The 21,472-nt window shown below is 43.4% G+C and overlaps 1 protein-coding gene across 2 annotated transcripts in view; it reads right to left on the bottom strand.

Annotated features, from left to right (window-relative positions):
• The window catches only part of LOC126106831 (mRNA decay activator protein ZFP36L1), a 187,617-nt gene that overhangs the window by 33,639 nt on the left and 132,506 nt on the right, over positions 1-21,472 (bottom strand). Inside the window, exon 1 of one of the 2 annotated variants that reach the window (XM_049913227.1) lies at positions 10,209-10,389. The exons of the other annotated variant lie outside the window; for it this stretch is intronic. Within the exon in view, the coding sequence (XP_049769184.1) occupies positions 10,209-10,283 (75 nt within the window). The 5' untranslated portion in view covers positions 10,284-10,389. Of the gene's footprint in view, positions 1-10,208; positions 10,390-21,472 lie in introns of those variants that run through there. 2 annotated transcript variants of the gene reach the window in all.

Below are 21,472 nucleotides of genomic sequence, written 5' to 3'. Positions count from 1 at the left end.
AGGCAAAGCACACTTTTGCTAGTCGAATACATCTAATTCTAAGCCGGTTGACAAATTGTTAGTGCTGCTTTATGTATTATGTAACAGTATAATGATCTTTATGTGCCATACTACAAGTCAATGAATAAATGTTGAGGAATGATACTAGTTGGTTTGCACTAAAACCCGACTAGCCCATCGACAACGTATTTTTTAAAAAAAAAAAAAAACACACACACACACACACACACACACACACACACACACACACACACACAAATAAGTGTGCTTCTTTTTATAAACCTGAAGCCGACAGAAAAAACCTAGATGCAAGGAAGAGTTATTCGTTCTTGTTAGTATCCCTAAGAAATACCACCACCACAAAGTTGTGTGTATGAGGGTATTATGGTCGTTACGAACTTTTCTCCTGCTTTTGCTTCGATGAATTTGTGTGTGCTACTTATTTATAAAAGCTTGAGGCAGCTGCATAGATATACCCACTGAAAACCTAGAACACGTTTTAGGTTTCAAGCAGCTCTCCATGCTAGGCCATTCGTAACAACTCATCTCTGCGTTAGCTACTGCAACCTGTATCCATTAAAGCAGGCTCACTGCAGTCAATTCTTCGTCCTTCGCTACAGAAGTTCCTAGAACTTCCCATTATTAATGAATCAACTATTACTTTATGCTTCAGAATGTATCCTGCCAACTGCATCAATTCGGTTGGGTAACAACGATTTAGTTTTAAATTTTTTCCGTTGTAACAATTTCTCTCACAATATATCCAGAAAAACGCATTTCTTATGTAGTGACATCTATCCTACTTTCCTCGTAAACTAAATGTAGTGGAGAGCTCAGGGAATTTCAATACGATGATACAGCTGAATTCCCGTTTCGCCGACAAATCCTGGAACGACCCTTGACGTATGTATGTTGTCGACGGAAGCTAGGCTGGCAGTTCCAGTGTCCTCCGCCAGGCCGGCGCTGCAGACGGCACCGCTCGCCGGAAGCTGTGGCCTTCCCGCCCAATTTTTTCCCATTAGTTACGGAAGCTGCCACTTGGAGCCGCTGCCAGCAGTTGCAGAGAAATAACCGCGAAAACAAGCCAGGTGCCAGCCAATTCCTATCCTTGGAAAATTTCTCACAAGGGAACGTGGGTACGACCTTTCTATGGGCAGCGGGCTCCTAAACTTAGGAGCGTGTGCTATTTCCCGTCACACAACTAAGGTAGTTATTTGTTTGTCGGACTTCCCATAAAATGGCGCAATGTCTCTTCGCGGCCACGTGAAGAGTTGGCTCTATTTGAGACACTCAAAACAGCAAAAAAGAAGGAACTTTTTCGGCTCAACCTCGTCCTTTTTCCTTGTGATGGCAAAAAAATACCGCCTCTGGTTAAAAACCTTGAAAATTAGACAATCTAAATAAACTGACAACCTAACGATATTCATCACGCCGTATTCCAATTCACGGTCATGTTGACGCCTCCTTTGTTATTTCCCTGAGGTGGCTGCCGAAAGCTATGAGTCACAAACAACAAGGAAAATACAAATCCATCTCATGAGGGCAATGTAAGCGTTAGAAGTGGCAGGAACCTACGGATGTGATGCAAAATACTAATTCGTTTGTGCACGACTTACGGTTAATAATGCTCTACACAGCAGCATCATTTTTAATATAGACTGCTCAGTCTCGACTGGAATACACTGTTATCATGCTCTAATCGTTGGTTATCATCTCCACATTATCACATGCAATCTTACGTGGTAATGCGGACTACTTTCCAGAAAAATATACATAGAAGGGTACGTCACAATACTGAAACTGTAACAGTGAAAGCAACTTTAACCTATAATGGCGCACGGTACATAGTTACACAACTAATAATGTTGCACGTCTTGCTTATCTACAGCAACGTAAGAAATCCATTAAATTTCTATCATAAGAATCAAATCCACTCCATTACAGAACTATTCATAATATTAGACAAGTCGCTGAAAGAAATCTAGCACGTAACAAAGAAAGTAATACACGGATACCATACGCCAAAACTTGTTCGTTCCTGCGCAACTTCGTCGAGTAACGTCGTTGTCAACAACTTATAGAAACATATGTGGAGCAATTATTGCAAGCCATCCTTGGATGTACAATCTACGACATTTCTCGGCTCCACAAACATCCTGTTAAAAGCTTTACGGCTGATTTAGAGTCACTCTGGAAGTTAGTTTTGCACCGATACAGTACACGCTACTTTCTACAGATACTAACCAACAATCTTCGACCATATTATGACATTACAGCGCTCGGAAAGTACTGGACACGAAATATGGTCCGACGGAATCACCAAGGAAGATTTTTACTTTCATTAGTAACAGTTCTCTGCAATTACTTTGTGCTTCGACTATGTGGAGAAAGAGGGAATGAGAAGCCTTGGTGAGTAAAAGAATAATTATTTCATTCTCTCAAAGTTACTTTCAGCTGAAGAGAGATCCATACGACTGGAGCCATTATTTCAAGATAGTGAAATATTTGGACCTCGTTTTACATGAAACACCTTCAATGAAGGTGGGTGCATTCATGAGGAATCTGACATCACGCCAAAGACTCCGCGAGTGTCATTGATTAAATCTTCTCTGCTTATCAGCAGAGTCGCTGAGCACTGTCGCAACTTTTCGACGAGTTTTCTAGAAGCCATTTTCAGGTTTCTGCCTGTAGATGAGTAGCAAACTTGTGGAAACGTTGCGACAATGAGACGCCAAAACTCTGTTGATAGCCCATGATTTCATCAACTGACTTAGTACATCTAAAGTTAGATATACCCTCTCGAAGTTCTAAGAGAACTTCTAGTTTCAATAAGACTTTTGTTCACGACTAGGTTTTAAACACTTTGCAATTTGCTTAAAGTGAAACGTATACATCTGCGTTCAATGTGACAGGCTTGCGGTTTATGGCTTGCTTTTGTACATTCGTATAGGCTCGTCCAGCTATCTTCTACTGATTTGCTTATTTTACTCGACGTAAAACCTTGTGTAAGCATGTACATCGTCGGTATACACCAACAAACATACACTTTAGTGTAATTGCGTAACTTGCATGAATGAAAATCGATCAGACTTCAGTCAGCTTTGGTAGTTCTAATGTCTGAGTAAAATTAGGCTGATGATGATCAAGCATTCTCGCACACAGCATTGCAGTTACGTGTCTGGGCGTCTTACACGCACGGCACCACCTAACTGGGCAAACCTACCGAGTTAGGTGCGAAAATTCCACGAACAGACAACGTATCAATGTGATACTATGAAGTATCTCCTGTTGTTCTGCGTAGTGGCACACCCTTCTTCCAATGCGGCTCCAAATAAACACGAAGCGGCGAGAAGTGTGTATTCCGCACGCGTTTACCGCGCAAATCGCACGCAGCACAAGCAGGAGGGAGTCCACGGCAGTGCTTGCTAACGACCAGTCGCTGAGTAGCGCGCATCTGAATGTAAAATTATTGCCGAAATCGCCACTCAGTATGTCAACGGTCCACTTCGCGCTTTTGCAAGGCACGCCCACTCAACCACCGTGACCGTCTGCCAACCTCGTCTAGGACGGATCTCTCTCCTCTGCAGTACCAAGGAACGCACAATGAACGCATAATAACCTGAAACAATTCTTCCTTTGTGCAAATTAGTACCTAACTGTAGAACTGCTGATCAGTATGGAGCTCATGTGAGCCATGACATGTTTTCTGATATTTCTCGACACACCCTACTCTCTGTACTCCTAAACGGCTTACAATGTCACACCGTCCCATTGCAAGTTGCCTGTCTAGCGGCTTCCAGGGGCGGCAACAATTTTATATTTTATGTAATTAGTGAATTTCAAAGTTCCAAACGCTGTCAAACTCTCATCAAAAAGTATAATCTAAACTGTCTCACCGACGTCTCCAACAAAATCACTGTAGGTGTTTGCCTCTCTTAATGTTCCACTGAAGCACCACGGGGCTTTGCCCGTCTGACTTCTGTATGGGTGAATGATATTTAGGAGAACAGCTTTTGTAGTTTATCTAAAGCATGTTTGCATGTATGATTTGTGTCTGAAACTGTTAAGCCTTAAATTCTCTGGTTAACGTTGAGATTGGTCGTTTGTCTGAAGCATCAGGAAAATGGATTACTAGCTGCTGAATTAGTTGGTGGGTCGAAGTAGGTGCCTTGTCATAGAGTTTTTCTGATTTCTTTAATGTAGATTTAGATTGATGGTTCGTGTCACAAGGGAACCTCCCCATCGCACCCCCCTCAGATTTAGTTTTAAGTTGGCACAGTGGATAGGCCTTGAAAAACTGAACACAGATCAATCGAGAAAACAGGAAGTAGTTGTGTGGAACCATGAAAAAAATAAGCAACATATACAAACTGAGTAGTCCATGCGCAAGACAGGCAACATCAACGAGAGTTTAAGCGCAGGAGCGGCGTGGTCCCGTGGTTAGCTTGGGCAGTTGCTAGGTTCCAAGTCTTCCCTGGAGTGAAAAGTTTTAATTTTTTATTTTCACACAATTATTATCTGTTCGTCCGTCCGTCCGATGCGAGGTTAACTGTGCCGTAGTACGGGGACGCTACACCTAAACGGAAAAATTTGAAAACGTTAAAAACCTATGTTTTGACAGAGCACAGGGAAAACTGTGCGACTGTGAACTTGAACCAAGGACCTCTCATTCCGCAGCTGCTCAAGCTAACCACGGGACCAAAGCGCTCCTGAGCTCGCACTATCCTAGATGCTGCCTGTGTTACACATGGACTACTCAGTTTGTATATGTTGCTTATTTTTTCATAGTTCCACACAAGTTCTTCCCGTTTTGTCGATTGATCTGTGTTCAGTTTTTCAAGGCCTATCCACTGTGCCAACTTATAACTAAATCTGAGGGGGGTGCGATGGGGAGGTTCCCTTGTGAGAGGTCCTTAATATGTCCGTCTGGTGTGTAGCAGTCTGCAGCGGCGCTGACGCTGAGGATTTTGTTTTGGAGTCTGAATTTTTTGCAATGTCGGTCTGCTGCCATAGACCAAGGGTATCGCTTTGTGTTTGTAAAAAAATTCGAAGTTCCTCCTGGTTCCCACTCCACGTCCCACAAAACGGGTTGCATATATATTCTAATGTAAGCAGCTTATACTACTAACAATAGCACTTAAGTATTCGAAACTAAACGTCGAGGTTTTTTTCCCCCCCTGCAGCCTTAACACAGCCTTAACATATACCTGTAGCTGCGGGGTCGGCGCGGTAGACGTCCAACAAAGAAGACCGGGTTCAGTTCCCGGCCGGAGCCATGATTTTCTCAACTCGAGGACTGGATGTTATCTTGTGTACTTCTTACATTCGTATCGTTATTACTGACACGAACGTCGCCTCAAATACACTGTCGTATCGTCTTTCTACTACTGAGATGGCTGCATGAGCACAAACCGAAAGACAAATTGAAATGAACCTTCAAACGAAAACATGTTTCCGGTCGGCAGTTCGTCAGGAAATATTGAGATAGGCACTTTACGAACTGCTTAAACTTAGTAAGCCACGACAGCTAAAGCCCATCACGTCATTCAAACTGACTATTCCATGTGTAATTACATGAAATGATGCAGACTGCTTATAAAGAGACACTCACTTCACACTGGAATATAACTAAAATGCACGCGCGATTCATAGTCAAGCCGAACCAAAATCCGACGATAAGTACAACGATAGAGCAAAGCAAAAATTCTGTAAAACTTGTGGAGGTCTCCCGAAAAACCTTTCTCCAAAACAGACAATTCAGGACAAACGACCAGTTTGCTACAGACACTACTTCCATCCTAAGGCATGGACAGGAAGAAACCCATAAACGTGTTATACTATTAAGAACCTTCTGCCACCCACTGCATTGATTTGAAGCACACATATCTAGGATCTTATAAAGATAAATTGGTCGTCTCGCCTCCGTATTCCGAGATTTAACTGATCAATTAATTTTAATACGCATCGCCATGGGACAGCAGACTGGAAAAGGTAAGTACTATTCCAAGATTTAATATCGTGCGCTGTGCAAGAAAACCACACTTGTAGCCTACAGCATTTCCTGTAAGACCACAATTGACAGGAAAACGTTCAGTAACTGGATATCAAACCCAGAAGACTTAACCCGTAACTGGTACACCTGGGTCCCAGGGACCCGAGCGAAATTTCTTTTTTCCAGCTCCGTGATGTGTGTGGTAGCACTGACTTCCCTCTCCCTGTACTCTCCTAACAATCAACTGGCTACCAGCCCACAACATTGTTGCAGGCGTTTCTTTGTTAGTTTTGTTTCTATAAAGGTGATCGGGTCCCGTGGACCCAGGTGTACCGTTAGTGAAAGTTTTCTTTTCGTGGCATTATTTCCGGTATCTTGGATTTACGGTGTAGTGCTTCAGAAAAATGAGCGAGGAAGATACTACAGATAATCTGAACGAACCATTGGACAGTGATATTGAAGACATAAGTGGAAGCGACAGTGACTATGAAATTAGTGAACATGAAACTGGAAGTGATGAAAGTGATGATGGAGACAGTAACAACGAACAATCTGGAACTAATTATATCTATGGAAGAAACAGATTCAAGTGGTCAACAACACCCAGCATACGTGGAAGAACCTCTCAAACCAACATCATTGCTCCAATTCACTTTCCTGGCATACGTAATGCAGCTAGACAGGTAACAGAAAAGACCCCTCTAGCATTTTGGGAACTACTTTTCAGCAAAGAAATGATTGCAGAGGTAGTACTCAGAACCAATGAAAAGATTATGTCATTGCCACCTGAGTCAAAAAAGAATTCTTTTTCAAATCTAACAGACAGTACTGAAATAAAAGCTGTCATAGGTCTTTGTTATTTGTGGGGAGCCTTCAAGTCAAACAACGAAGATCTGAATGGTTTATATGCTACAAACGGCACTGGTAGACCAATTTTTAGGGCAACTATGCCCTTGAAACGTTTGCTGTTTTTATTACGTTGCCTTCGTTTTGATGATGCAGCAACCCGTGACGCAAGGAAACTCACAGATAAACTGTACCACATCTCTTGGCTCTTCAATTCATTGATAGAAGCTTGTCAAGAAAACTATTCAGTCGGAGAGTACGTCACTGTTGACGAAATGCTTGTAGGATTCCGTGGTAGATGTCCATTTAGGATGTACATTCCATCCAAGCCACGGAAATACGGTATAAAAATATTTATTCTAGCTGATGCCAAAATGCACTACTGTTTGAATGCAGAGATATATTCGGGAAAATCAGCTGTAGCCATCCCGCGCCGTGTCCTCTTACCAACAGCTGTTGTCATGCGGTTGGTTGAACCAATCAAGGGAAGTAACAGAAATGTGACAGGGGACAACTGGTTCTCAAGTGTGGAGTTGGTCAATGAGTTGTCGAACTGTAATTTGACTTATATTGGCACCATGAGAAAGAACAAGGCTGAGCTACCACCAAGCTTTTCAACAGCAAAGGGCAGAAATGTGTCTTCTTCAATCTACGGATACTCTGGTTCTGTAACAATACTTTCACACGTCCCCAAAAAGAACAAGGTTGTCAACCTGATATCGACAATGCACCATGGAGAATGTATGGTGGAAAATAAGCCTGAAATAATCCATGACTACAATAAAACAAAAGGTGGAGTTGACGCACTTGACGAAAAGACGCATAATTACACGACTTCTAGAAGAACAAGGCGGTGGCCTATGGCAGTCTTCTACACTATGCTAGATATAGCAGGTGTAAATGCTTTTGTTTTGTACCATGGGAAAGAAGATACTGATGATGTGACACGCAGAGAATTCCTCATTGAACTAGGTACACAACTCATAAGTGATTGTATGAAAAGAAGATTGGATTCTCCATTTTTGAGAAAAGATATCCGAAATTCCATTTGTGATATTCTAGGCATGACCCCCTCCAAGGCATCAGGAACATCCCAGGTTCACAGTGAAGCTGGTGCTACTAAATCGAAGAGGAAAAGATGCTCAGTGTGCCCATCTAAAAAAGACAGGAAAGCATCCCGGGCGTGTGCCAGATGTCGAACACCATTATGTTTGGAATGTTCCACTGCTTTATGTCCAAACTGTTTCGGTAGTCTGGATGAATGAAATAACTGAAATGGACTGGTGAAGATGCTGTATAATTGAAACCTAATATTTTGTCATAATTTCTGCTATTTTCAAAGATCACATAGTCATTTAGCTGAGAAATGTACTAAAATTTATCCAAAAGTTGTGCCTGCAGAAATTTTTATATTGATTTTGAACTTTTCTTCTGGCTTACTGTTGTGAAGCATAGTACATTTTGTGTTTAAACGTGAAGTTTCAGTTGTCTATCTTACTATTTGTAACTGATGTGCAGGACTTTCCAAAAGTATATTTTTCACATTTCGTATTTTATGCAGTTTATTGTCCTTTTTTGTAACATCTTTAAGGTATGACCATAAATGAGGAATGTGGTTTTAAAACATTAGTAACAAAACATTAATAAAAGTTTCATATTTAAATTTCATTTAAATGTGTTTTTTTTACCAAAATATACTCAAAACTTGGGTGGGTCCCGAGGACCCAGATGTACCTTATGTGTTACAATTTATAGGTGTACCAGTTACGGGTTAAGCATTTATAACGAAGAATACAAGATGACTTCGCTGCATACAACTCTACACTCTGGAATAATGACGCAATAAAAGCAGACCTTCAATTGTTATAATCCGGCATGCCAATTTCGACCTTGCCATACGTGTTGGATGGATTACATTGTTTCCTGTACATTTTGCGATTGTTGGAAAGTTACAACAAGGCAATGCCGTGGTGTTCTTACGTCGTGTAAAAAGACTGTATTAACATCTTTGAAAATGGTGTAGGGTAATGGTGTGTACAACATGCACCAATTTCTAAAAATTGGAAGTGCGAACGTAACGTCTACTAGTGAACGAACATACCATCCGTCAAAAACCAGTTCAAGGAAAAGAAAGGCAGTGCTGTCAATGTGACACTACGTAATTACTTATCCTTATTACAGATAATACTCAGCATTAATCACAATTTTATCGATTACCTGTTTGCTGTCACTTGGACTAGTCCTATCATCACACATGAATTTATTTGTTCATACGTCATTTAGCACTAATCTTATGGAATGACCTGCTCTTTCCATTGTCTCTGCTGAGAGTAACACAGTAACCAAAGTGATTTTGTCAGCGAGTCTAACTATTTATCCCGTAATGAACTCTAGTACGTTCAGTGTCCCCATGACATCTCACCATAAGCTATAATTAGATTCTTAAAAAATGTCTCATCATTAAACTACGAGAGGCTAGTAACGTGTGTGCAGGTCGCAGTGCGGTACATTAGGACTTCAGATTTCATAAATTAGTTCACGAAGGGAGACTACTGTACGGACCTCGCATTCCGGAGGAGCTGGGTTCAGAAGCAAATTAGCGTGAGATATTTGATCCCCCTGAAATTGTGGTTGTGGTGGCAGACTTCTCTGTGGCGTAGCACGAAGTTCACTCTGGGTAGGAAGGTGATAGTAATGAGATGGCGACGCCAACAATGTGTATTCCAAATAAAAGATTCGCTCCGAGACTGATTAGTTGTTTAACCTAATGTTTATGTTCTCGCAACATTACCGCAGTTTTCGTCATAAATACGAACTGAAAAATAAATTTGAGAAGCCTAAAGGGACGAGTCTTCGACGACAATTCTAGGCCTATTACGTGCGTAAAATAAAGGTGCTCAAGAGGGTCCACTTCGCAGGTTTTACTTAAATCCCGCTCTGCCATCCTGTTTCACTGAAGCATTTCACTTCATGCTAATACCCAAATGGTTTCCAAAGCACGGTCACACCGCCGTTATACTTCACTATCTCTGTCTGCCCTTCCGACAGTTATGCATCCCTAATCATATGGGCATCGACAGTTTCGAAAACCCGTACACATGAAGACATATGTGAAGGATTTTAATATATCGCATGATCTGGGCGTGATTATGCTGCACTTTCGGATGTTCAGCCTAGCTGGATCTATTTTTCTGAGAAACTGAATAGTCTGCGTGACACCCGAAATTACACCATTAGGGGAAAGATAGATGTACACCTAATGCGAGATAGAATTTTAAATTTGCGTGCCAGAGTCGAGCCTCTATCGACTAGAGCCAACATGACGAGCACCCCCTGTGAGAAGCAACTACGATGATGAGCGCTAACATACCAGTATGAGAGGCGACGGCACACCAGCCAGGCGCAACTGGCAAATGTGCGTGCAGGGGCACTGCGAGAGACACATGGCGGCTGCCCACGGTCCACGTTCCAGCTGACACGACCACACTTGGCGACACACTGAGACGAGACTGACAAACACTGCCTTATGCAAGGCGCGCGCCACGACACACTATAGGCCGTTATCAGTCCACCGCCTTCTCTGCTCCACTGCGCCGGCGCGAGAACTTCCAGCTTTAGCAGGCTGCGCCACAAGTGCGTCACAGCGTGCCACGAAAATAAGACTACTACTAACTGGCTCCGCGCTTGACCACGCAACATCGCGTTCACAACTACAGTGCTTGGGGAAAGAGATTGGTGGGGGGGGGTTACACATTTCGATACCTGCGATTTACGCGAACGGTTCACAAAATTGCTGGTTGTAGCTGCAGGGCTTTCGATGTTTCGCCGTTTAAAGCCTGTCTATTTCGCTACTGTTTTTATTCAAGCGGTTTCGCATTTGCTCGCTTTCCACGCCGAAAAATATATAGTCATCGAGAATCTAACCACAGGCGTCCACATTAGTAACAGCAACGCTAACCAGCGTACGACAGAAGTGGCCCAGGCGAAGTGAAGCTTCTGGATACTACTTTAACAATATACACATACATCGAATAGGAAACAGTTTTCTAATGTTCTCATGCATATTTACTTGGTTATGAATCAGCTTTCGGCTTCTTAATTCTTCGTCAGAAGACAACTGAATGTCGCCAACACAAATATTACTTTTACAGAAGACACAAAAAGGATAACTATACACCCTCGGCACATTAAAATGAACACCCGCCAAAATCCAGAATTACAATATTCAGCAGCGCGGACGTTGCGAGACGTGCAGCAAGATAGTCAATAAGGTTCTAGCTGATACACCGACTTCAATGCAGGGACCTGCTGTGCTTGGTGCGAAATGGCCCGATCGAGGTGGTCCCTCAGATTCTCGGCTAGGTTCAAATCCGAGGAGTCTGTCGGCCACGCGAATATAGTAAACTTGTCCTTGTGCTCTTGTAACCACTCACGTACACTGCGACAGGTTGCACTGTCCTGATGGAAGCTGCAGAGGAATAACAAATTGCATGTACCGGTGGACGTGGCCTCCTAGGGTAAGAGATGTAGTTACGCTGATCCACGCTGCCTTCCAGAATGACGATATCGCCCTCACAATGCCATGAAAACATTCCGCAGCCCACAACGCTCCCTCCTCCACACTGGACCATTCAGGCGATTGTTGCAGCATGTTTGCTTTCCAGTCCGACGACATACGAAGTAGTAGTAGTAGTAATAGTAGTAGTAGTAGTTGTTTTCAGTCCTGAGACTGGTTTGATGCAGCTCTACATGCTACTCTATCCTGTGCAAGCTTCTTCATCTCCCAGTACCTACTGCAGCCTACATCCTTCTGAATCTGCTTAGTGTATTCGTCTCTTTGTCTCCCTCTGCGATTTTTGCCCTCCACGCTGCCCTCCAATACTGAATTGGTGATCCCTTCTTCTAGTCAAGTTGTGCCACAAACTCCTCTTCTCCCCAATTCTACTGAATACTTCATCATTAGTTACGTGATCTATTCATCTAATCTTCAGCATTCTTCTGTAGCACCACATTTCGAAAGCTATTTTCTTCTTGTCTAAACTATTTATCGTCCATGTTTCATTTCCATAAATGGCTAGACTCCATACAAATACTCTCAGAAACGACTTCGTGACACTTAAATCTGTACTCGATGTTAACAAATTTCTGTTCTTCAGAAACGCTTTCCTTGCCATTGCCAGTCTACATTTTATATCCTCTCTACTCCGACCATCATCAGTTATTTTGCTCCCCAAACAGCAAAACTCCTTTACTACTTAAGTGTCTCGTTTCCTAATCTAATTCCCTCGGCATCACCCGATTTAATTCGACTACATTCCATTATCCTCGTTTTGCTTTGTTGATGTTCATCTTATATCCTCCTTTCAAGACACTATCCATTCCGTTGAACTGCTCTTCCACGTACTTTGCTGACTCACAGAATTACTATGTCATCGGCGAACCTCAAAGTTTTTATTTCTTCTCCATGGATTTCAATTCCTCCTCCGAATTTTTCTATTGTTTCCTTCACTGCTTGCTCAATATACAGATCGAATAATATCGGGGATAGGCTACAACCCTGTCTCACTCCCTTCCCACCACTGCTTCTCTTTCATGTCCCTGGACTCTTGTAACTGCCATCTGGTTTCTGTACAGATTGTAAATAGCCTTTCGCTCTCTGAATTTTACTCCTACCAACTTTAGAATTTCAAAGTGAGTATTCCAGTCGCCTAGAACTTATAACTACTTAAACTTAACTAACCCAAGGACATCACACACATCCATGCCCGAGGCAGGATTCGAACCTGCGACCGTAGCGCGTACTGCATAACAGTTGACACGGCCCCGGTTCTGGTTAGCGTCATTTTGCCATGCACAGTATACTTAACCACAGCGGCGTGCGAACAGTTCACAAACTTAGCCGCTCCAGCAATGCTTCCACCCTTGACCAGAAAGATAATTATCATCCAGTTTTGGACTGCTCAGACTGACTACAGGCAGAGGCAACATTTTGCGTCATAACTGACGCCAGAATTACCATCTGCCGGCGATAAAGAACTGGTTGGAGTGTAAGCTACAAAAGGTTGTGGAAAACGAGCACAGCAAATTACTGTGGAGACTTCCAACTTGAGGCAGATCGAATGCCGGAACAATATACTGGGCATCACGTCTGCAGAGACAAAACTTGTGAATCAGAAATACTGCCATCTACAGTGATGTACTGCGAATTATTCAATATGCGTTTCTGACACTGAAGGCTTATTTTAAATACACATTCCTCACAAGAAACATGCGCGCGCGCGCACGCGCACACACACACACGATTAAATTAGTGCATCCTCTCCACCTATTTTTGAATACATCAAGCATTAGAACTAATGTACGCGACGCGGCGTCACGTACTGTCAGACAAACTCATCGTCTATTACAACATTAGGCCCAAAATGAAGACACACGAGGAAAAATATAGAAGAAACAAAAACCAATCTGTAAGGAAAGTTTCCAATATATTCAATTATAGCAGCCAGATCTACAATCCTACATTCTAAATCGCAAACCAGAACGTACAGAACGACTACAATACAACACATGTTAATTTCTCGTTGCGTACAAAAGCGATGATTAATACGGGCCATAATTTTCCCAAAGATCATTTCACCAGTGTTGCCCCACACACAAACTAGTGGCTACGACTTCAGTGAATACTGTTTTACGAGCACCACCTCTTTTTTCCTCCACTCAGCACAGCGAGCGAGAACTAAATGGGTGAAAGAGGACAGCAGGACCACAGCGAGCCAATTCGCGGTACCTGCCGAGCATCCCCTTAAACTGTACCGCCATAGCTCTGATCACACACTACAAAAAAATAACACGCGTCGCAAGTCAAATTAGGTCCGACCCCCCCCCCTCTTCTCTTCTCTTCTCTTCTCTTCTCTCTCTCTCTCTCTTTCTCTTTCTCTTTCTCTTTCTCTCTCTCTCTCTATCATGATCACTGGATCTCATCCGGTGTTAGCTGCGAATATCAAAGTCCACAGCAGCCGCAGCGGAGAAGCGGACGCAGCAGGAGGAAGAGCGAGCGATCAAGTAAACACATTTGCGCAACAGCTGCGAAAGAAGAAACTACACACACACATACACACACACACACACACACACACACACACACACACATACACACACACAGGCTGGTACAGTGTCAACACTGTGAGTGGAGACTGTTTCTCGGAAAAACCCCGAGCGTGGTACGCAGAGAGCAAGCGGCTTACGGCACAACAAGACTCTCACTTTCACCGACGGCGTCCGCACACGAGACGAAGGCAACTCGCATCCAACAGACACGTCACTACCCCATCACGAAAAACGAAGAAACCTGCACAATTATGGGGCATATACAGGGCGAGTCGCGTACGACTTGCTTTACTGAACGGTTCAAGATATCGAAAAATGATGCACATTAATTTTATTACGTAGCTGATGCGCCTGCCTCCCAACGCAGATGTCTAAACTTTTTTTTCCTCCGACTGAAGGATGATCAGGAGTAGTAGTGCACCGATATACAACGCTTGTTAGTTTAGCACTGAAACGTTCCGCAAAAGTAAACTAGGGATGTGCTGCAACTGAAAGACACTTTTTTTTTTCTTCAGTTGTTGGGTGCACGCACCAGCCTACCCTTGTGTGCAAAGCGTCGGGGCGAAAGTAACTTTCGCACAACGTGTCACTTCCAAGTAACATAGTGCGATGTAATTTTGAATATGCACAGAAAGAGAACTATTACGGTGTATTGCGGAAGGTAACGTGGATTCGTTCTTGCCTGCTGCACAATGTAACGGTCATCTGCTTGCTGTAGTTTACCACAATGCTGTGAGCGACAACAAACTCCTCGGCTACTCTCATCATCACACTTCGCCCTTCTACCAGTTTCTCAGTTGTTCTTCCCCGTGTGAAGTTACCCAAATCATATACAACACCATCACGACAGTGTATCGTAACCACTGATTAGTACGTCCTGTCTTTTTCCCGGTTATTCAACTACCTCCTGTTGCGGAGCCAGCTGCACGTGGCGTTAGTCAAGCTGACCACATGTTACGTCCAACTATCTATCCACTAATCCGACTTTCACACTGCAGCGGAGTGTGCGATATGAAACTTCCTGGCAGATTAAAACTGTGTGTCGGACCGAGACTCGAACTCGAGACCTTTGCCTTTCGCGGGCAAGTGCTCTACCAACTGAGCTACCACTGTTTGCAGGCTTCTGGCAACACGCTCCCACGCAATATTAATTACCACGGCGTATTAATATGTTATTTTATCTATCTCGTCTTTCAGTTTTTCCACAACAGAGAATTTTGATAAAGAACGTGGTTCCCGCAAGGATTTGTGTCCTTTAAAAACAGCGAAACGCTTGTTATATCTCGTGGCGTAAAACTGTAGGCAGTTACCGACCACAAAACGGCACGGCACGGCTTTCATCCTGTCTTATAAAAATACTGTGTCACTTGAGATCAAAAGCAGGAGAATACGTAACGAACTGTAGCGTTCGTTTGATCTGTCCTGTACGAAACACTAAACCTCTACATGAACTACCCTCAGGAAATTCGTAGGATTGGCTGCGAGTGCATCAAGAGGGTTCTTTAGCCGCCTGTTCCCCAAGTTCTTTCAACTGAACGCCCATTCGACGACTTGTCTGTTCCTACTCTACGCCGGTTATCCAATCACGGAAAGAGGGCCTGCAGTTTAATGTGGAATCCGGCCCACGTGTCATTCACGTCTTATCTTCACATCATAGAGGTGAAGGTCAGCATAAAGACAGGCTGAAAAATTCTGCTCGTCCGGATCGACATTGTAGTTCCCAGGATCGCTGTATCACTAGACAGAGAGAGAGAGAGAGAGAGAGAGAGAGAGAGAGAGAGAGAGAGACGGACGGACGGGGGGGTTTCTTACAGTGTGTGTTATTCAGTCTGTACGAGGAGCAAGTAGTGAGGGAAACCAAGGAGAAATTCGGAAAGAGAATTACCAGTTCAAGAACAACAAATAACTATTTTGCAGTCTGCGAGGACACTGATTCAGCAAGACAGCAGAAGGGTTTGAGAAGCAGCGGAACCGAATAGACAGCATCTTGGAAAGATGTAATATAAAACATCGAATTAGATAAGAGGTAACAATGTATTCTAATTTAATCAGGCGACACTGAGGAAATCACATTAGGAAATAGCACCGAAAGTAGATGGGTTTTATTATCTGGCAGCAAATTGACTGATGATGAAGAAGTAGAGAGAATATTAAATACGGACTGGCCAAAGCAAGAAACGAATTTCTGAAAAAGAGCAGTTTGTTTCCATGTATTAAGTGTTAGGAAGTCTTTTCTGAAGGTAATTGTTCGGAGTCCAGTGCTACGGAACGAAATGTGGACGATAAATAGTTCAAACAACAAGACAAAAGAAGCTTTTGTGTGTGTGTGTGGGGGGGGGGGGGGGGGTTCGAAACTGTAGACGAAGAACATAGATGATTACAGTAAACCGATTCAAACAGGTGTAGGTTCCAGCAGATATGATTAGGCTTGCACGTAAGTTATCGGCGAGGACAGTAGTTTCAAACCTCATTTCGGACTGTAGATCACATCAGCTGCAGCAGCGACGACGACGATAGGTGGGAGTCACGAATTACGCAAATACGTCGCTCTGCTGCCACTATACTTCTAATAAATTAGTAACTTTATCTCTCAATTTAGGCCGTTCACATTTGCTTCTAATTATCTTGCGAGCGCAATTTAGATGATTTTCGTTGAAAGAACAGCCGCCAAGCGAACTCGTGTGTGTGTGTGTGTGTGTGTGTGTGTGTGTGGCAAAACATCCGCGTGCAGCGTGTCGCCGCTGAATAGAACAAAAGGTCAGAGCTGCAAGAAGCAAAACAAAACCACACATCCGGCAGGCACGCGAAGCTGAAGCCAGCGCCACCCTGCCAGAGGCGAAGGTTCGCGTTCTGCGCATGCGCGGCACTCATTTGCAATGCAGATCATGCGCTCGCAGGCCGGCACCCCCGTAGCCAAGTACGTACCCGCAACAGGTGGATCCTAGGGGGGGGGGGGAGGCAGGGTGAGGAGAGGGGGGGGTGAGCAAGTCAGATGGAGGCCAGCAGATAGCAGCTGCGGACCAGAGGATACAAGGCCAGGGCCAGAGGGCCAACAACTGCCGCTTGCACTGTATTGTATTGTATTGTATGCCGGAGGTTACCTGTACGAGAATACCTACACTCTCCCTGGCGCTAAATGTTCTCTCAGCACGAGTTACGTACGCTGACCGGAGTTCTGCGGCTCGACACTTGCATGCAAATCACCGTCCATTGCGGTTATGTTCTTCCTTGTTTCCGATTCCTTTTTCTCCTTAGGGCGTCAAAAAAATTTGCACCTACTTGGAACGGTAGTGAATGCAATTTAAATTTATTGCCCCCAACCTTCTCCTGAATGTATCTGGACGATCTGCGAACTGCTAACACGACGTAACAGAATGAGATTCTATTCTGTATTACATCACATCAAAGTAAGTTTCACAGCTTGAAGCTTTTAAAGCATGCTTTCTTAGGTTTCTTTTCATGGCTCAGAATTGTCATAAAATTTTACCAATGTTACGCGGTTATCTTTTCCACGAGAAAAACTTGTTCACGGACTAACACACACTGTGCGGCTGGTCCCGGCGGAAGTTCGAGTCCTCCCTCGGGCTTTTGTGTGTGTGTGTGTGTGTGTGTGTGTGTGTGTGTCCTTAGGATGATTTAGGTTAAGTAGTATATAAGCTTAAGAACTGATGACCTTAGCAGTTGAGTTCCATAAGATTTAGAGAGAGAGAGAGAGAGAGAGAGAGAGAGAGAGCGATAGAGAGAGAGAGAGAGAGAGAGAGAGAGAGAGAGAGAGAGAGAGAGAGGGGGGGGGGGGGGCGGAATTCTACGAAGTTCGTCCTTTCCACAGTGAAGTCATTACGGACAGAACCACAACAGGAGCGGACACATGAAATATACTTCCTACTCCAGCACCGAAACTATTTCTTGGAGATGCACATTATACTGATTTTGGAAGCTCTTTATCGTAAAAGCGAAATGACCCAACCCAGCGACCTAAAGCAAGTATCGACAAGCAGTCGGATAATTTCGTAAATACACTCAGCTTTATTTAAGGGGGAGAGGCAGGGCTGGAGGATTCAAATGTTTGACTAGGGCATGATAAACACTTATTTGTTTCTTACACGAACCTTGATCGGCAACGGGTTTCATGAAACATGTTCTTTCTTCAGTTTTTTCATTAATTCTTCACAGCGTCATATACGAGAATATGAGCTGCACTAAGTTTTACTTACATTTTGTATTCGTTGAACACAAGATATAGTTTTTTTAAGAAGGGGATGGAGGCGTGACATTGCCACCCGTGATTAAACATGAGTGGCTGTAGAAACAAGCAACAATTTTCCGTACTGACTCGTACGCTGCTAAGTGTTGACACACCGAGCAATAAAGAGGAGAGAGTTCCTGCATCGCCACAGTGGAACTTCAGCATCTGAAGTTACGAAGTTTACGTACGAAAACGCAATAGTTAGCACAGAGATATCACACTCAAGGGCTAATCAATGACGCGACAAATGCTCGTTAACGCGCTTATCTTCAACGAGAACAACACGAGCACACGGCCACGTCCATTCTTCTCTCTCCAAAACACTGTGAGGTAACGACAGGACGAGACAGTTCGGTTCAGCTATTACCGCGGTGAGTCTATTATTAACAGGAGATACCTTTGTATGGGGGCAGAGGTGCGCGCTGCAAGGTGAGTGGGTAAGTTTCCGCTGGGAAACGCATCCCGAGCGTCAACAGGTAGCGCGCTACCTCACTCAAGGCCAAGGTTGCACTGGCGCCGCGTGACACAAACCTCACGTGTCTGCCGGGATCCGGCCACACGTGACCGAATGCTCAGTCCAACGGCTCAGAGGCTGAACTACTCCCCTCCCCCCTGTGACGCCATGGAGAGCTGAAACTACTGCAGACTCATCGAGGACCCCGATTACTGGGACTGAACAAAAAATATGGAATCAGTACGAGAAATGCACGCTCGAACATGGACGCAGATGCAGGTGTAGCTGTTTTCGCTGACCACGAACACTTGTGTCCTCACAAGAGTGTTCTGCGTAGGCGTGAGAATTATGGTGGGACTACGTGAATTAGGACGCGGAGGTACTGTTGGCACTCTTATGCTGGGTCCTTGTATAACGAAGGTAGCCGAAGTGTATGGTGTTTCAAGGATGCCGCACACAGGGGAAGAAAGAACATCCGCTAAGTGAACGACAATGGATGTTAAGTGATCGTGGCAGCAAGTCACTGAAAAGGATTGAGGTGAAAAGTGCGGGGACGGCAACCACAAAGGTCACTGCAGAACTGAATGTTGCATTCGCGAATCAAGACACGAAGGGATCTACCGGGTGATCAGAAAGTCAGTATAAATTTGAAAACTGAATAAATCACGGAGTAACGTAGATAGAGAGCTACAAATTGACACACATGCTTGGAATGATATGGGGTTTTATTAGAACCAAAAAAATACAAAAGTTCAAAAAATGTCTGACAGATGGAGCTTCATCTGATCAGAATAGCAATAATTAGCATAACAAAGCAAAGATGATGTTCCTTACAGGAAATGCTCAATATGTCCACCATCACTCCTCAACAATAGCTGTAGTCGAGGAATAATGTTGTCAACAGCACTGTAAAGCATGTCCGGAGTTATGGTGACGAATTGGCGCCGGATGTTATCTTCCAGTATCCCTAGAGATGTCGGTCGATCACGATACACTAGAGACTTCAGGTAACCCCAAAGCCAATAATCGCACGGACTGAGGTCCGGGGGCCTGGGAGGCCAAGCATGACGAAAGTGGTGGCTGAGCAAACGATCATAACCAAACGACGCGCGCAAGAGATCTTTCACGCGTCTAGCAAATGGTTCTTTTTTTCCTAATGAAGCCCCAAGTTATTCCAAGCACGTGTGTCAATTTTTACCTCTCTATCTACATTATTCCGTGGTTTATTAAGTTTTCAAATTTATACCGACTTTTTGATCACCCGGTATACAAGCTGGGAATTTTTGGGCGATCTGAAATGCCAAAGCCCTTCATCAGCGATGCAAATGCCCATAACAGGAAAACGTGCTGCTAGAGCCATAAAACCCGCACCGTGGAGCATCTGAATGAAGTAATTTCTATTTTCGTATGTATCATTTGTATATCCTACATTGGTATGTTTACATATTTTTATATTACGGCTGTAGATTGTCTTTGCGCTCACGAGTGTAAAAAAAGAAGTTTAAGCAACATCTTGCGACGGTTATTAGCGAGCTATCAGCATCAGCAATATGACCGCATACCTCACAGAACACATTCTGATGTATTTAAAATAGCTTTATAACCACCGCATATTTTTACGACGTATCATGATTAGAGGCACCTGTTTTTCGCAAAGCGCAAAATCGCGAAATTTTCACGAAATTTTACACATTTTGCTGAAAACGCGTAACTATTTACTTTTAAGCCAAATCGCGAAATAATTGACGAGCAAAATCTCGTCATTTGAACTTAACTGCGGAAATTCGATTGGAGTTATGGTAATACAGTCTGGATATCGATTGTACACCATTTCGATATGTGTAATATATCGAATATTCCAAAGACATTCAACAATGTCCTGGCGGTGTATTCAGTATTGCGCGTTGGAAATCGTTGTGGATCGCCGGTGCATTGAGTTTGGTATTTTGTATTGTTTTGTCGTGCTACAGATGATTAATATGGTAGTGACAGTTTTCGACCGAGAAAAGGAATTTTCGTCCGAAGGATTTTATGTTTTCGACAAAAGTAGGAAGAAACTGGCTGTCTCTGAGCACTATGGGACTAAACATCTGAGGTCATCAGTCCCCCTAGAACTTAAAACTACTTAAACCTAACTAACCTAAAGACAACACACACATCCATGCCCTAGGCAGGATTCGAACCTGCGACCGTAGCAGTCGCGCGGTTCCGGACTGAGCGCCTAGAACCGCTAGACCACAATGATAAAGAAGAATTCATTTTATCGACTGCTCGACCTTTCATTGAGGCTAACATTCCGATTGAAAAAGTTGATCATCCGAAGCTGAGAGAATGGATGAACAAATACATACCAGGTTTGTGTAAAGCTGTAGTGGAGGCTTTGTGGATCCCAGTCAGTAATGTTGATAGTGAGAGATCGTTTTCTAGATAATGCAACATAATGTCTGACAGGAGGACAGCTCTGACTCCCAGTAATATGGAAGTCAAGGCATCCTTGGCTTTCTCGGGCTGACCTGCGTGTTGTGTACATAGACTAGGACAGGATAAATGTTTTAAAAACTTTCAGGATTTATAATTTTTATGCTTTTTCAATTTATGTAAAATAAAAGATTTTTCACTGCAAATGTGCCATAAATGTATTTCCTGTACCTTTTACTGCTGAAAAGTGCAAATAAAATTTAACGAAATTGACGAAATGGAAAAAACTAGAGAAAAATATACCGAAATAACTTTTTAAAAATGACGAAATCGGGCAAAATTTTTCACCAGAAACAGGTGCCTCTAATAATGATTTATGATTCTATAGACTTATTTCCATTTATTTTCA

Source organism: Schistocerca cancellata, chromosome 10, assembly GCF_023864275.1.
Source record: "Schistocerca cancellata isolate TAMUIC-IGC-003103 chromosome 10, iqSchCanc2.1, whole genome shotgun sequence".
NCBI classification, from domain to species: Eukaryota; Metazoa; Arthropoda; class Insecta; order Orthoptera; family Acrididae; genus Schistocerca; species Schistocerca cancellata.
The sequence above is the reverse complement of the archived record's forward strand: the minus strand, read 5'-3'. Positions and strand labels throughout refer to the sequence as shown.